Source organism: Camellia sinensis, chromosome 14 (assembly GCF_055761805.1).
Source record: "Camellia sinensis isolate YWXY chromosome 14, ASM5576180v1, whole genome shotgun sequence".
Classification (NCBI taxonomy): Eukaryota; Viridiplantae; Streptophyta; class Magnoliopsida; order Ericales; family Theaceae; genus Camellia; species Camellia sinensis.
Genome location: NC_138974.1, coordinates 51,653,385 through 51,670,150, shown reverse-complemented (window position 1 = coordinate 51,670,150; position 16,766 = coordinate 51,653,385). Strand labels below are relative to the sequence as shown.

Genomic DNA, 16,766 nt, shown 5'->3' with positions numbered 1-16,766 from the left:
AGAAATTAGTAAAAAGTTGACTTTTGACTTTTTACCAAGTTTTTTAACTTTTTGGAAAGTGATTTGGGAAGTTGGTAAAAAACTGAATTTTAACTTTTTGGTTTAATATTTGTTTATGGTATCAAATCAAATTAAAATGACCAAATACCCTTACCTAACATAAGAAATTTATTTTTACTTTTTTGTCATAAGTCTCAATTTGTAATTTTATCTCTCCCTAAATGAATTTTGTTACGTTTTTTGCTGCTAACTTTTTTTCCTTTAGATAAAAAACGTGACTTTTTACTTGACTTTTCAAAACGGTACTATGTAGTAATCTTGAGATAGTACATGTAATTTATTTTTTCGTTGATTGAAAAAATATTTTTTTTTAAAATAACCGTACTAATGGCACATAGTTGCCGAAGTGACAAATTAAAGTAAAACTATTATTTTCAATTGGCAAAAATTAAATTAAAACTTAAACATAACAATAGTATCATTACTATCACTTAAAACAGATATATCATCGCAATCAAAGAATGATAAAACACCACACAACAATCTAATAAATATATACTAGTCTATCCAACTTTGTTATAATTACATGACAAGTTATAATTGAAGGGGGCATCAAACCCCCACTTACGTAAATAAAATGTATTCTCTTCCTACGAAACCAAACAGAGCATACAAGCCAAAACTTCCAAAGACAACCTGCTCCAGTAGCGCCAGAGCAGGGCACAGCTGCGTCAACCACGGCAACGGAGAGATCCGACTCCAGCATCAACTGCCGGGCGATTGTCAGCCCGATAATTCCTGCACCAACCACGACCACATCGAAAGAATGGGACGACGCATTGATCGGTGCCGAACCTGAAAACCGAGCCGTATGAAATCGTTTCGTTTGAGCAGAAGCGGACAAAGATTTTCCGAGAAAATTGTTGCCAAACAAGCTTGAATTCGAGGCAAAAGTACGAGACAAGGGCTTTCGCAGAGAGAAGACGACATTTGAAGCGATCGCAGCCATTTTTCTTAAATTCAGTGTTAGCTTGGCTCTCTCAGTTGGCCTGATAATCAAAAGAATCAAGGCCAAAGTGGTGGTATTTGAAGTAATGTTCATGTCAACATCTGTAATGCGTGATGACTGATCTTTCAAGGGGCCGAGGCCGAGTAACGACGAACCAAAGTGACTTTAAACCACAGTATTGTGGACTCTCTGTCTGCCAACGGCCGGCGTAACTGACAAACGATAGAACTGAATTCTAGTTAATGTTTTACATGTATATTTTACATAAAATTTTGATGGTTAGTTAATTTGTTACAATACTTTTTTCCCATTTGTAAAATCTTTGAATTGAAGATAGAACTGAATTCTAGTTCAAGCTGGATTAATTGGATGGTGTACATGCAAGGAATCTTCTCTCAAAACAAAAATATGCGAGAATATTAGGCTCCGTTGGTAAGGCTCTTAAATTATAGTTTCATCCATTGATTTTATAAGAAAATTGAGAGAGATTGAGAGAGCAATTTAGCTCTGTATGTTTTTGATGTATTTAGCAATCAAATGGAACCTCCATTATATAGGAGATGGTTTACAAGACAGAATGATATGAAGCCACCGAAAGGTAGCAAAAGGAAAGGAAAAGCAAGCATCTCTGTGCTAACACCAACTATGCAACAACTAGCAAAAGGAAAAGAAAAGAAAGCATACAACTATGCAACAACTATCTACAATATTATCTATTAAATATAATATCTACATATATTATCTACTATTATAATATTAACATCCCCCCTCAAACTCAAGGAGGACAAACATCAACCAACTTGAGTTTGGAGACAAGGTCAATGAAGCGGCCAGGAGAATGAGCTTTGGTGAAGATATCAGCAGGTTGATCAACAGAAGAGATCGGATGGAGATGGACAGTACCATGAGTAACGTGTTGCCGAATAAAATGACAGTCAATCTCAATGTGCTTGGTGCGATCATGAAAAACATCATTGTGAGCAATTTGAAGAGCACTGTGATTGTCACAAAAGAGGGCAGTAGCGCCAGAGGAAGTAACACCCATGTCAGCAAGAAGCCAACGAAGCCAGAGAAGCTCCTGAGTAGTATCAGCAAGGGCACGGTATTCGGCTTCGGTACTAGAATGAGCAGTAAGAGATTGTTTCTTACTGCGCCAAGAAATAAGAGAATCACCCAAAAAAAAGCAAAACCCAGTAGTAGAGCGGCGGTCAGTAGGATCGCCAGCCCAATCAGCATCAGAGAAAGCACGAAGCTGGAGAGAGGAGCGGGCGGAATAATGAAGACCATGAAACATGGTGCCTTTGAGATAGCGAATGATACGAATTAAGGCAGCATAATGTGTGGTACGAGGAGCCGACATAAACTGGCTGACAATATGGACGGCATAGGCAATATCAGGACGAGTAACAGTGAGATAGACAAGACTGCCAACCAGCTGACGATATAGAGTAGCATCAGAGAGAAGAGTGCCATCAAGAGGGGTAAGACGACTCTGAGGCTCCAGGGGAGTTGAGGCAGTCTTGCAATCGGTAAGACCAGCACGGGTGAGAAGATCAGATGTGTACTTAGCCTGAGAGAGAAAAGAACCCGTGGAATCATGGAAGATTTCAAGACCCAAGAAATAGCTGAGAGGACCAAGGTCTTTCATCTCGAAATGATGGCTAAGAAATTGTTTAAGATGAAGAATACCATTGACATCATCACCGGTGATAATCATATCATCCACATAAAGAAGAAGCAAGGTGGTCCCTTGAGCAGTTTTGCGGAAAAACAGTGCAGTATCATAAGAGCTGGAGGTGAAACCACAGTCATGAATAGTAGAGCTGAACTTGGCAAACCAAGCGCGGGGAGCTTGTTTGAGACCATATAAAGCACGTTGAAGTTTGCAGACTTTATGAGGTGGATAAGTAGACCCAGGGGGAGGTTGCATGTAGACCTCCTCAAGAAGAACACCATTAAGAAAGGCATTTTTCACATCCATTTGATAAAGATCCCAGTGTCGGGTAGTAGCAACTGCAATGAGGCTGCAAACAGAGGTGAGACGAGCAACAGGAGCAAAGGTCTCCTCATAGTCAATACCATATTCTTGATTGAAGCCTTTAGCAACAAGGCGAGCTTTATAGCGCTCAATAGAGCCATCAGAACAGGTTTTGATTTTGTATACCCATTTACAGCCAATGGCAGTCTTGCCAGGAGGAAGATCAACAATGTCCCAAGTGTGAGTTTTGTCTAAAGCCTGTAATTCATCAGTCATAGCTTGCTGCCAAAGAGGATTAGAGCGAGCCTCCCGATAGGAGGTGGGTTCATGAGTAGAAAAAGCAGTAGAACCAACAATAAAGTCACGAAGACGAGTAGAAGGTTGGATTACCCGGTGTGGTCGAGCAGGAGGAGGAGGAGCCACAGGAAGAGACTCAACAAGGGGTGAGGAGTCCGAGGGAGCAAGATCAGGACCATCAGAGCTGGCAGGTGCTTGAGAAAGACCAGTAGGCAAGGCAGTCTCAAGAGAGTCAGGCATGGGCAGTGAAGGAAGCTCATCAGAAAACAGATCTGCAGAAGGGTTAGTAAAACACAGAGAGGGTGAGGGAACGGATAAACGGAATTGAGAGAGGGAGGAAAACATTGTGTGTTCCCAAAAGACCACATGACGAGAGATACGGAGACGCTGGGAGAGAGGATCCCAACAGCGATACCCTTTATGTTCAATACCATACCCCAAGAAGCAACAAAGGCGAGAACGAGGTTCAAGTTTGGTACGTTCATGAGGTTGGAGAAGAACAAAACAGGCAGAGCCAAAAACCCTAAAGGTGTCGTAAGGGGGACGGGTGCCATGTAAACGCTCATATGGAGTGTGATTATGAATGACTGGTGTAGGGATACAATTGATAGTGTAAGCAGCAGTGAGAGCGGCTTCACCCCAAAAATTTTCGGGACAAGAGGAAGAGAGAAGGAGGGCTCGAGTAGTGTCAAGTAGATGCCGATGTTTTCGTTCAGCACGGCCATTTTGTTGGGACGTACCTGGACAGGAACGATGAGGTTGAGTACCATGACTCCTAAGGAAAGAAAGAAAGTCAAAATCTTTATATTCCATGGCATTGTCGGAGCGAAAAATCTTAATAGTTTTAGAAAATTGGGTTTTAACCATTGCAGCAAAATTGTAATAAAGTTGTTTGAGTTCAGAGCGATTTTTCATAAGAAACAACCATGTAAAACGAGAAAAATCATCTATAAAAACAACAAAATAACGTGCGCCTCCCATAGTAGGAGTAGGAGAGGGTCCCCAAATATCAGAATGAATGAGATCAAAGGGCGCAAGAGAAACAGAATCACTTTTATTAAACGACAAAGCAGGTTGTTTTGCAAGTTGACAGGACACACAATTGAAAGCATCAGAACTTACAGTACCCAAATGACCACTAGAAATTAAAGACTTCAAACGACCAATAGAAAGATGGCCCAAACGATAGTGCCAAAGCTGAAAATGAGATAAAGGAGGAGCAGTGGTAGCAGTGGTAGGAGCAGTGATTTGAGAGGAATCCGGAACATGAAGATGGATAAGTTCGTAGAGACGTCCTTGCTTACGGCCGATCCCAAGAGTTTGCCCCGTCCGAGGGTCCTGCACCAAACAACCAGTATGGGAAAAGGTAACAGTTAGACCATGCTCACATAATTGACTAATGGAGATAAGATTTAAAGTGAGAGCAGACATAAGATATACATGGGATAAAGATAAGTGAGAGGTGGAAACAGACCCAACATGACTTACAGACAGAAGAGACCCATCAGCAGTATGGATAGAAGGAACATGAGAAGTCGAAGAGAGAGGAGTAAAAATAGTAGGATCAAAGGTCATGTGATTACAACAAGCGGAGTCAAAGTACCAGGAAGTGTTACCTGCGGTGGTAGACAAAGCAGGAGATGGAGGAGTACCGGAATGCTGCCAAAAATGTTGAAACATGGCTTCAACATCGGTATGAGAGAAGACCGGAGTGGAAGGATCTGCAGGGACAGAAGAAGGTGAATCTTCGGAGGCGGCAGCAGCAGTGCGTGGAGCAGGCATGTTTTTAAATGGAGTCCCAGAACGGTGAGAGTTGCTGCGGGAAAGATTCCCGGTGGAAGGACCATGGCGAGAGGCACGGGTAGGATTGCGGAAGCAATCTTGTTGGAGATGACCGGGGCCAGTCTTGTTGCAAAATCGACAAAGACGAACGAGACAATGAACCAGAAGATGAGTCGATGGAAGATTGCGGTTGTGACAATAGTTGCAGGTAGTGGACCGCTGTGGTGAAGGAGAACTCCGAATCTGGGGAGTAGCAAGAACAGAGTCCACAGGGTGTGGATGGAGAGTACCAAACCTGGTTTCCTCGGACAGGAGTTCAGAAACGGCTTGCTCAAGAGTGGGTAAAGGAGTGCGATGTAGGAGAGATGCGCGGACGGGCTCAAAACGAGGAGTGAGAGCCATGAGAAACTGAACCAAGCGTTGTTGGTCACGGTAGGTAGTAAACAAGGCAGCATCCTCAGTATGAGGCCATGGAGGCTCAGAAAGAGCGAGTTGATCCCAAACATAATACATTTGGGAGAGGAAATCATTAATGGTCTGAGTGTTTTCTTGGCGCATACGGTGAAGATGACTCAGAAGCTGATATTGGTGAGCAAGACCGGTAGTCTGATAGCGTTCTTGCAAAAAATCCCAGATGGCCTTGGCTGGAGAGGAAGCAGACTCAAGTTGGAACCTACCAAACTGAAGGCTGATGGATGTAATAGAAGTATTGCGAAGCCAGGTGATGATCTGATAATTTTTACTATCCCAATCTTCTAGTCGATCGATATATTTGGCAGCGGAGTCCGTGGCAGCGGAGTCCGTGGCAGCGGATTCCGTGGTTGTTGGGACTGGTTTGCACACATCCCCAGTAATGATACGCCAAAGTTTCTTGCCTTTGAGGAAGCCAGACATGGCTTGTGCCCAAAGGACATAATTAGTCCCGTCAAGAATAACGGAAATAGGGTGATTAGAGGAATCCGGGCGATCCATGAGGGAAAAATAGCACAATGGCGGTAGAATCTGAAAAAACCGAGGTTACCAATGAATTCAGAAGGCCGAAATTAGTGGGAAAAGGAGTGAAACGACCCAAAATATGACCACAGAGGCACAAAAATGAGAGGCAAAGGGGCGCGGCGCACGTTAGCAAGAAAGGCTCGGCGCACGTTAGCAAAAACAGGCAGGCAGTGCACGGTAGCAGAGAGGGCTGACGTGTGCTGACGTCAGAAACACGCGGCGCACGCTAACAAGGTAGTGCGCGGTGCACGTTAGCACGGGACAGTGTGGAGGACGCGTAGAGCGCGTGTGTGGCGGAAGGCGGAGGCAGGCGACGCGCCGGTCACAGAAGCGGCGCGTGAGAGCGCGTGTAACGTCTGATGGGGCTGAAATTGGTGGCGTTAGAATCGTCCGGAGGAGACGAAGGCTCTGGTGTGGTGAAAAATGTATTTCAGAGATGGACGAAAAAGGGATACAGATGAAATGCAATCTGTAGAAAAAAAAAAATATGTTGGCAGAAGAGGCTAGGCAGAAAACCTGTGCTCTGATACCATATAAGAAAATTGAGAGAGATTGAGAGAGCAATTTAGCTCTGTATGTTTTTGATGTATTTAGCAATCAAATGGAACCTCCATTATATAGGAGATGGTTTACAAGACAGAATGATATGAAGCCACCGAAAGGTAGCAAAAGGAAAGGAAAAGCAAGCATCTCTGTGCTAGCACCAACTATGCAACAACTAGCAAAAGGAAAAGAAAAGAAAGCATACAACTATGCAACAACTATCTACAGATATTATCTATTAAATATAATATCTACATATATTATCTACTATTATAATATTAACAGATTTGAATGTGGTATTTGTTTTGGGCTTTCAAATCATAATTTTATACTTATTTTTCAAAACTCAATTCAAAATATAATTATTACTTTTCAAAACTCATAACCAAACACATAATTCAAAACTTTTTTCAAAACTCAATTCAAATTAATATTTTAATATTTTAAATATTTAAATATTTTAAAAATATTTTAATTTTGTTAAGATTTTAAATATTTTAATATTTAAATATATTACGATTTTTTTAATTTTTTAATTTTTTGAATATTTTTAAATATTTTAATTTTTAAATATTATGATTTTAATTTTTTAAATTTTAAAATTTTTTTAAAAAATAAATTCAAACTCTATTTTATAAATTTTTTTTTAATATTTTAATTTTTTCGTTATATATTTGGTTACAATTTGAGTGTAAAGTTGTGAAAGTAATATGGAGTTTCGAGTTATGTGTTTGGTTATGAGTTTTAAAAATAATTTCTTAATTGAGTATTGTTTTGTGTGTTTGGTTACGATTTGAGTGTAGAGTTGTTTTTAAACTTAAAATATTAAAATTTTAAATTATTTAAATTTTTACGATTTAAATTTTTTAAATATTTATTTTAATTTTTTTACTTATTAAATTTTTTAGATTATTTAAATATATATGATTTAAATTTTTTGAATATTTATTTTGAAAAAAAATTATTTCCTTTGTAGTATTTTCAATTAAAAAATTGATTAATGTTATTTTCTGTTAATAATAATTTTTTTTAATTGAATTTTAAAAAGAGTTCGGTTATGAGTATTGATCAGAATTTTCAATAGTGTGAAAGTAATGTGTTTTGTTATAAGTTATAACAATTTGAATTAAGTTTTGAAAACTCTTTCCAAAACTCATAACCAAACAAATTTTCTTAAGTCACATGTCAAATCAAACTTTCAAAACTCAATTCCAATTCAAAACTCAATTCAACACTCTATTAAAAAAAAAACATAATAACCAAACAAATTTTCTACACTCAAATCATAATTTCACAACTCACGAACTTAAAATACAATACATAGTTTCAAATCATATTTATAATACTTTACCAAACGCCACCTTAATTTTTATTGATCTAAAACGGTAGATCCCCTTTACTCAGAAAGTTTATTGACTCTAAAATTGTAGATCTCACTATTTTGAACTATATTAACACAAGTAGAATCAATTTTCCACCGATAGTCCAAAGAAAAAAATATATGAAAAGAATGTGTTTTTCTACAACATCAATGCAGCAGCCTTTTTTCTTTTTCTTTATATTTATTTTTTTTTCAAATAAAAAAGACAATAACGCAAAACAGTTTCTTCCAAGGGAAATTATGTAACACTATCCTCCAACTCAGCAACAGTGCCACTCAACAACTGACCTTTCTCTCTTTTTGGATGAACTAAACAAATAACCCAGCCCTCATGAACTCAAATTTTCAAGTATTTAAGCCAGTTTAAAGCCAATAAAGTCAAACTTGCCTCTCAAATACAAGATGGCACTAACCAATCTCAAAATTGTTACACGATCACAGTCCATCGCCCTACTCTGCCCAGCATATAGATTTAAGCATCATGGTTCTCGCATCAAGGAAAAATAAGAAACGCCATGCCTTACAAATCATCGAGGTTAATCATCAAGTCACTATCCCAATAGATCTCTGATGACTCCTCGGAATGAGCTTCAGAAAGGCTGTCAGCATCTCCCAAGGCTTTCTCCAAAGAATCTGCTAAATCTGCTTCCAATATGCCCAACCTACACGCTCTCCTGTATGTCTGATAAGTCGCAGCTCTTAGGCCTTCCGATATCATCTCCCCCAGTGATTCACAGCTTATCCCTCCAGAGTCCATTGCTTCGAGAAAGCTCTCTGATAAACCAGGATTCCAGAAAGCAACAACAGCACAACTCTTATCCAGCAGTCGAATATCAAATTCTTCAGAGAACACATCATGGGAATCATGGAGAAGTTTCTTGAGTGTTCTGGCAGACATCCCACCTCTAAATCCCCACAAGAAAACCAAATCCTTACTGTCAACTTTTCTTCTGTTGTCTGTCCAAACTGAGACATCCTCATCAATAGTGTGGTCTTGGGAACTTGTGGAGCAAGGATTGAAAATGTTTGTATAGTCTTCGAGTACAGAAGGCAAATGGCCATTTTCATCCTCGTGAGTTACAGGGGCAATTTTCAGAATAGAGCACAGTTTAGCAAACAATTCACTTATCCTCAGAACATCATGGCCATGGATCTTGCTCTCACTTGCATCATCTGAAAGATTGAAACTTGGCCCGTTAATGGAACATGAAATTACTGTTAACCTCGTGAAACATCAGATACAATTAATTAGTAGCAATTTCAATTCTCCAAATATGACAAAAACTATATTGGCAAATACCCAGGAATTCCATGTCACCAAGAGAACCAATCATGAAAGCATATTCCAATCAATATACTACTTAAAACAGATTGTGCTGTAAGCATGAGAGACAAGTATGTAAGAGTGACTTGCCTTGGTGAGAAATCTCCATATCAATAGGCGCAAAGAACCGTCTTTTTAAATACGAAATAGCTGCAGGTAAATTGGTCACCTTTTTCATAAGGCCAATTTCCTTCATCAGATGGTTGACATCGAGTATGTGGGGGAAAACCAAACGCACAGAGCACCTGAACTCATCCATGCTAGAAGGTAGTGAGGAAAGGAATTTTGAATAAATGAATGTAAAATCTGCACCAAGGAAAAAATAGGAGTGGAAAATCAATAAATGTAAGGAAATAGGTTGGCCAGTATAGTTTAAATTGACTGAAAGTTGTTCATTCAAGAGATAGACCATTAAGTGAGTTGTGGGCAACAACAGGTTTCTGAGAAGTAGAAATCAAATCGATCACCTCTCGAAAGCCACGAACACGCTTATTTTGTTCATCTTCCAGATTTTGAAGCTCCCTCTATCAATTAAATAAAACTATGATTACATAGACCATTTGTAGGTTGAACATGCATTATCACCAATGATTATGGTTTGCTGTATACCTCAAAAGTTTCCTTGTCCTCTTTTGAACTTGTCAAAACAACTCGAACTGCCTGAGTTTCCCCACCCTTGGTTGGAATTAATAAAGGTACAAGGTCTTCAGAGAAATCTCTCAGCATCTGCAACCAAACCAATTACATTTCACAATACTACTGAGCAACTCAATCAGAACAATATTTAGGGAGGTAATTAATAATCTGCTATTCCTTCCATCAAATCATGTGGCATGGTTGCATGAGAGTTCAGTTTTTACCTCTAGTGCAAGCTGCACTTGACGTTCACTGCAAACATCTATGCTCAAGCATGGCCTGGACCCATACTCTTCACTTCCTAAGATAAGTTTTCTCAGGGATTTGATTAAAGCTTCTGTCAAATACAAGAAAATAGTTTAGGAATGCAGGAACAAGATCAAACGTAACAAGAAAGTAATGCAACATTTTCCTTACCTTCAGCCCTTGTGCTTGTGTCTTTAAATGCATTTCTCCAATGCCTAACTCGTGATTTGATCCTTTCAACAAAAACTGCATCAGCCACCGAAAGGGCAGAGGAAGATTGTATTACATATTTACTAGGCACAGGGTTCCCTATTCGGTCTTTCGAAGCTGATTCTTGTGCTCTGGATAAATATGATATGCCTGTACAAGGCAATGAAAAAAAAAAAAAAAAGAAAAAAAAAGGCACTTCAGGTTTAACATTAGAGATTTTGTGTGAGCTTAAAAAAATGGGCAAATTGAAACACAGATTAAATCATAATAGTTTAAAAGGCAACATCAAGGTTTGCATGCATTCTCATGCAAGTACTTGTTAATAAGGGGTAAAACAAGTGCTAGGACATCGGACTGCAACCCTTTATTAGTTGGTGTAAGCCTCCTTAATAAGGGGTAGCGAAACAGATACCACAGCACTTTGGAAAAAGACTCTACAACAGCGCTGGTTGAAAATCCAACAGAGGCTGCTGCCAAGACATATCGGCATATTAATTCTGGAAGCCATAGGTATTGTTAAAACTTAGACTCCCATACGCAAATTTACAACCTGATCCCAAAATAAAAGTTCTGAATAAAGTAACAGGTAATTCTTCAAGCACTTCACGAAGGGATAGAAACTTTATCATCATACTAATGGATATTTCAAAGGGATACATGCTGGCCAACCCTTAAAGAAAGACAGGGACTTCCACCACTCAAAAATACATGGAGAATAAGAATTACATGATTGTTTGAAAGAACAGCTCCCTCCCTCTCTCTCAGCATTTAATTTCAAGGTAAAGAAATGAACTCTCCTATGTAAAGAATACATCACAAGGTTACAATTAAAACCATAATCATCCATCCATAAGATCTCTGCTCCAGTAATTCAAACAAGTACCTTACCATTGTATATACAGGCATTGAAATCAAAACCTTCTCGAGCCATAGAGGTCAAGTATGATGACTGACATGAAAAACTATATGAGGGCATCCCTATTTTCAACTCATCCCTTGGAAAGAGATGAAAGTTGTATCTGTACCAAAAAAATAAAACACGGTCATCTATCAATTATCAAATGATAAAAATAAATCATCATTTAAACAACGAAAAGAAGAAGAAGAAGATTGTTTAGGCTTTCCAAAAACTATATACAATCTTCAGGAGGACCTTAGTAATGACACAGCTCTTAAGAGCCACAAGTACTGCTTTTACTCCACTTTTATAGAAAAATTCAAATTTCTAAGGAAAAAGAGATAATCAACAACAATTAACATTCCACTAACCACCCATAAAAATAATTCCAAGTTTTAAACTACTGTTTTTTTTTTTTTTTTTTTTTTGGACAAAAGTTTTAAACTATTGTTGTGACCCTCAAACTTTTAATTTCTTATTTGAGCCTTCCAACTTTCATATTGAAGATTCAAAATAGCACAACTCATTAACAAAGGTGAAATTTTTTTAAATCTATTATATCATTTGTCAACTTGCATCTATTATATGTTAAGCTGCAGTCAACCATCACCTGAGATTAGTTGTGGTTTCCTCTCTCCATTTTTTCATTTCCTTTAGAAATTATACTAAAGTATAACCTAGGAAGCACGAATACAGATACGGATACGATACAATACGGATACGGTGATAGGGCAAAATTTGAAAAACTAGGATACGGATACGGCGGAGATACGTTCGTAAAAAATATTATTTTTACAATTTTTAGTAATGCAGTATGCATAAAAATAAAACCTAAAGCAAAAGACAACTTGATAAAGAAGAAAGATTCCTATAAAACTAAGAGTCTTCAAGGTCAATAGCTTCAACTTGTTCCTCTTCATCAGTGAATATAACAGGACCTTAGCTAAAGCCAAAAAACCATTCTTAAGTAGAAATTTCAGCAAATATATTTTTTTAAGTCATCAATGATAACCTAGGAAGCACGGGTACAGATATGGCGATATGGGGATATGGATATGGCAATACGTCAAAATTTGGAAAGTATGATACAGGTACGACAGGGATACGTTCGTAAAAAAAAATATTTTTATAATTTTAATAATGTAATATGCATGAAAATAAAATTTAAAGTAAATTAATAAATAAAGAGAGGGATTCCTATTAACCTCAAAGTCTTCAAACATCCAAAACTAAAAGTAAAAGCAAAAACAAAAGCAAAAGCAAATGCAAATTAAACATTATCCTTACATGCCACAACACCAAAAAAAAATGAGACCAGAGAGAAAAAACATGAGAGAGTGAGAAAGCGAGAGAGAAGTGAGGGAGATAATAAAGATACATCAATTTGACAAATTCTATTACTTTAACTCTCACTATATTCCTCTTATCAAAGAGCTAAACAAAATATTATAAGTAATATGTAACTTCGAGTATCCGATACTTCAAAATTAATAAAAAATTAATTAAGAAATATCCGATGCTTTTAAGAAGTATCCGATACGTATCTACGAATATCCAAGGAGTATCAGTATCCGATAAGTATCCAATACGGATACATCTCCCTTTTTGAAGTATCCGTGCTTCATAGAGTAACCTTTTACCACTAGATCAACACTGAGAAGCTGTGTCTATTAAATAAACAGTTCCCCACAATTACCACTTCAAGTTCCTATTTTTGCATCCATTTCCATCTTACTCTTATAACAATTTACACATTAATTAGAAAAAAAAAAACAATTATTTGCAACTCTCACAACTATGTATGACTCAATTATCTAACGTACAACCATTCAACAGACTCATACTCACTACCCATTGTCACTTCAGCAATTCTAATCCAAATACACCAAATCATGCAAAAAATATAAAATAAATATATGCAGTAGTTGAATATATGGGGTACTTACGGGTGGGCGATGACCTTGGAAGCTCTAATGGAGAAGGGGCAGACGGCGAACTGAAGAACCTGAAACCTCTCGGCGGCGTATTTGGCCTTGAAATAGGCGGTGTCGGCGGTGTCAATGGGGAGCACTCGGTGCCAAGGAGAAGAGAACGAACCTGTCTTCTGCAACGACACGGCCACGAAGTCTGAGTCGCCGAGGTGGTTCTTGATCTGGTCTAAGGCCTCCGAGAAATTGGCCTTGGTAACTTGCTTTACAGGCCACCGGCGGCGGTGGTTGGTGGTGGTTGTGGTGGCGGTGGCGGTGGAGAGGAAGCGCCTCTGAAGCATAGGAGGCCGAGGAATCATCTACGCAACTGCTACAGTGTATGACTAAGGTGTGGGCAAGACACCATTGTTAGGGCATTTGTCATTGTTAGGGCTTTTAGAAGCTGGATTTTGTTTCCTCCTGCTTTTTGTTTTGATTTAGGGTTAATTACACACTAATACTTGCTTTTTCTTTTCTTTCCTTTTTTTGGATAGGTCACTAACACTTGCTTAATGTGTCATTTTTAATCTCATCAATTTTAGATTTAGGTTTTTTTTCTTTTTTTAGATAGGTTTAGGTTTTTTTTTTTTTTTTTTTCTTTTTTTAGATAGGTCACTAAGAGCATCTCCAACCCACTAGGCATATGATGCTTGTTAGTCAAAATGCCTAATGTGACTCACTTTTTTCAACTCCAATGCACTAGGCATATGCTTAGGCATTTTGGCTCAGCTCACATTCACTAGCTACATGTAGCTAGCCTTCAAGGCTAGGCAAAATGTATTTAATCATTAAGATTATTTCCCTCCATCTTTGTTGCTGACGTGACATTCTATAAAGTTAATAGTATTTGGATGAATAGCTAAAATAAAGAGCATGGTTGGAGCAGAAACATGAAATCGTTGATAGGCAAAATAAAATGTATACTTTATAGTAATATTTAGATAGGTAAAATGCCTAATATCATTGGAGATGCTCTAATACTTGATCCGTCATTTTTAATCTCATCAATTTTAGATTTAGGATTTTTTTTTTCCCCCTTAGGTAGGTCCCTAATACTTGCTTAATGTGTCATTTTTAATCTCATCAATATTAGATTTAGGGTTTTTTTTTCTTTTTTTTTTTTTTAAGATAGGTCACTAATACTTGCTTAATGTGTCATTTTTTATCTCTTCAATTTTAAAATTCATTTTTTATCTCATTAAATTTAAAATTGTAATCTAAAAATTAAAAACGTGAAAGTAATGTAATTTTCTAAATAATGGATCTATTATTCAACTACTATCGTTTAAAGGGTAAATTACATTTACCTCCCTTGAGGTTTCTGATAAAAGCAGGGACCTTCCCTGTGCTTTGAATAATTACAGTGACATCTCCTACTTTACCTGACAATATATACAAACCATCCTTCTGTTAACTAGTCGTTAGACAGGTGATGAAAATTTCTTACATCAGCATATTATGGTGACTAAATACCAAAATTACCCTTTGTTCCTTGTAACCAAACAACCCACAACATCACAAACAAACATTGCTCTTCTTCCTTTCCCTCCTCTCACACTCCTCCACTGGTAGCATTACTGCCATCACATCTCTCTCTCTCTCTCTCTCTCTCTCTCTCTCTCTCTAATCCTTACCACTTCCATCTCCTTATTATCCATTCCAAACACAACATTAAATTTATACAAAAATTGTAAGAACTAGTAGACTTCATAATAGCATGATTTGTCTCTGTGCAGAAGTAACAATTCATAATATTTGGGAACTATAATATGCAGCAAACAGAAACAACTAGAATGGCCTTAGCATATACATACAAATTTGTAAATTCATATTATTAGGCCATCCAGATTTAACATGAAAAATAAAAAATAAACTAAATTAATTTTTAAAAAATAAAATAAAATCAAAGAATACATGCTACACAGGCAATAAAAGTAAAATTCAAATAAAATGCTTCTCAAACAGATTCATTGTTCAAAGATTAGAACTAACCCAATAGATTTCAAAGAACTATGGTCCATATCTACCGCAACCCAATAATGAAATTGGGTTTCAATTGGTCTAGATTTTGGCATCTATAATGTATTGTGAACCATCATGCCAGAGAAAATGAAAATTAATGAAAAAGAATCCAAAAGAATAAAGCCAATCATGTTCAATTCTTTTTTCATTACAAGCAACAATAAATAAAGCTCATAAATCTGTTCTATTGTAACAATGGAATTGTATGGATTAAACAAAAATCAATGGTTGAGAAGGCAAGAGAAGAAAAAAGTATGGTTTAAACTAAAATCAATGAAATCTGGTTTCAAAGAAGAAAAAAGGAATAGAAAGCAAGTCAGCAAGATTTATGAACTTTTGCATCTATCAATGACTACCAGAATGCTTGGTGTGCAAAACTTATGTTTCCTATTTCTTCAACACTATCCCAATCTTAGGCTCACCATTGTCATCCTTGCAATCAAAAAGAGATAATGCCCTATTTTTATCAATTGATGCCATCTTCCCCATTTCATTCTCCCGCCGTTCGTTCCCCTTCTCTCTTCCTCTCCTTCCTTTTTTTTTTCTTATTCCGATCGTGACCAAGATGGCAACTAACCGTCACAAACCCAGATCGGTCAACGCTGCTGCCATCATCGGTCAACCCAAATCGGTAAGCGACGGACGGCGGAAATGTAGTGGAGGAAGAAGAAGAGGAGGAAAAGGAAAGACGGCAGTGGCAGACAGTGGAGAGAAGGGACACTGGTGAAGAAGAGCTTCTCTCTCTCTCTCTCTCTCTTATTTCTTCAGAGGGTTTAGATTGGTAAATTGAGGAAGGGAAAGGATCAATATAAATTATTAGGTTAAAAAAATATTAAATGGTATTTTTGTCTTTTTGTGCTCAAGTAAATGGGTAATATGGTCATTTTGTATAAGCAAATAACGTCGTTTGAGCAAAATTGACGGATTGGGGGAATCTTGGTATTGTCAGGTAAAGTAGGGGAGGTTACTGTAATTATTCAAACCACAGGGGAGGTCCCTGTATTTGTCAGAAACCTCAGGGGAAGTAAATGTAATTTACCTTTTTTTAAATTAATGCTATAATTATTCTTATATTTACAATTAGATTTTTGAAAAAAAAATAATGAATTTAGATATACAATTTTAAAATTAAAAAATAAAATAATATTCACTAATATTTTTTATTTTGAGAATAAAAAAAAATCAACATAAGTCTTCATTTGGGAAGAGCTGAAGGCTTTGTTTAGAGAGAGGGGTTGGGCTGGATTTGGAACTATTTTAGTTACCAAAAAAAAAAAATATAGGCTCTTTACTCAATAATATAAAATATCGCATTCAACACATAATTGTTACATTCATTCTCTCACAAAAAGTCAAAAAAGATAAAAAGTCATTCCCAAATAAGTTTTTTAGCCCCAGACTAAAATAGGTAAAATGTCAAAAAGTCAACCCACTTTCCAAATGAACCCAAAATAACTTGGCTTTTTGGCTATTTTAG

The 16,766-nt window shown here is 37.2% G+C and overlaps 1 protein-coding gene across 1 annotated transcript; it reads right to left on the bottom strand.

Annotated features, from left to right (window-relative positions):
- Window positions 1–8,120: 8,120 nt before the first annotated feature.
- On the bottom strand, window positions 8,121–13,783 carry LOC114318003 (Polynucleotidyl transferase, ribonuclease H-like superfamily protein). The gene is made up of 8 exons (XM_028264815.2): window positions 13,247–13,783; window positions 11,291–11,421; window positions 10,364–10,552; window positions 10,171–10,283; window positions 9,920–10,036; window positions 9,720–9,834; window positions 9,401–9,616; window positions 8,121–9,159 (listed from the first exon to the last, which is right to left on the bottom strand). Exons 1-8 carry the CDS (start codon window positions 13,585–13,587, stop codon window positions 8,507–8,509), a joined length of 1,875 nt encoding a protein of 624 aa, XP_028120616.1. The 5' UTR covers window positions 13,588–13,783; the 3' UTR covers window positions 8,121–8,506.
- Between the last annotated feature and the right edge of the window lie 2,983 nt (window positions 13,784–16,766).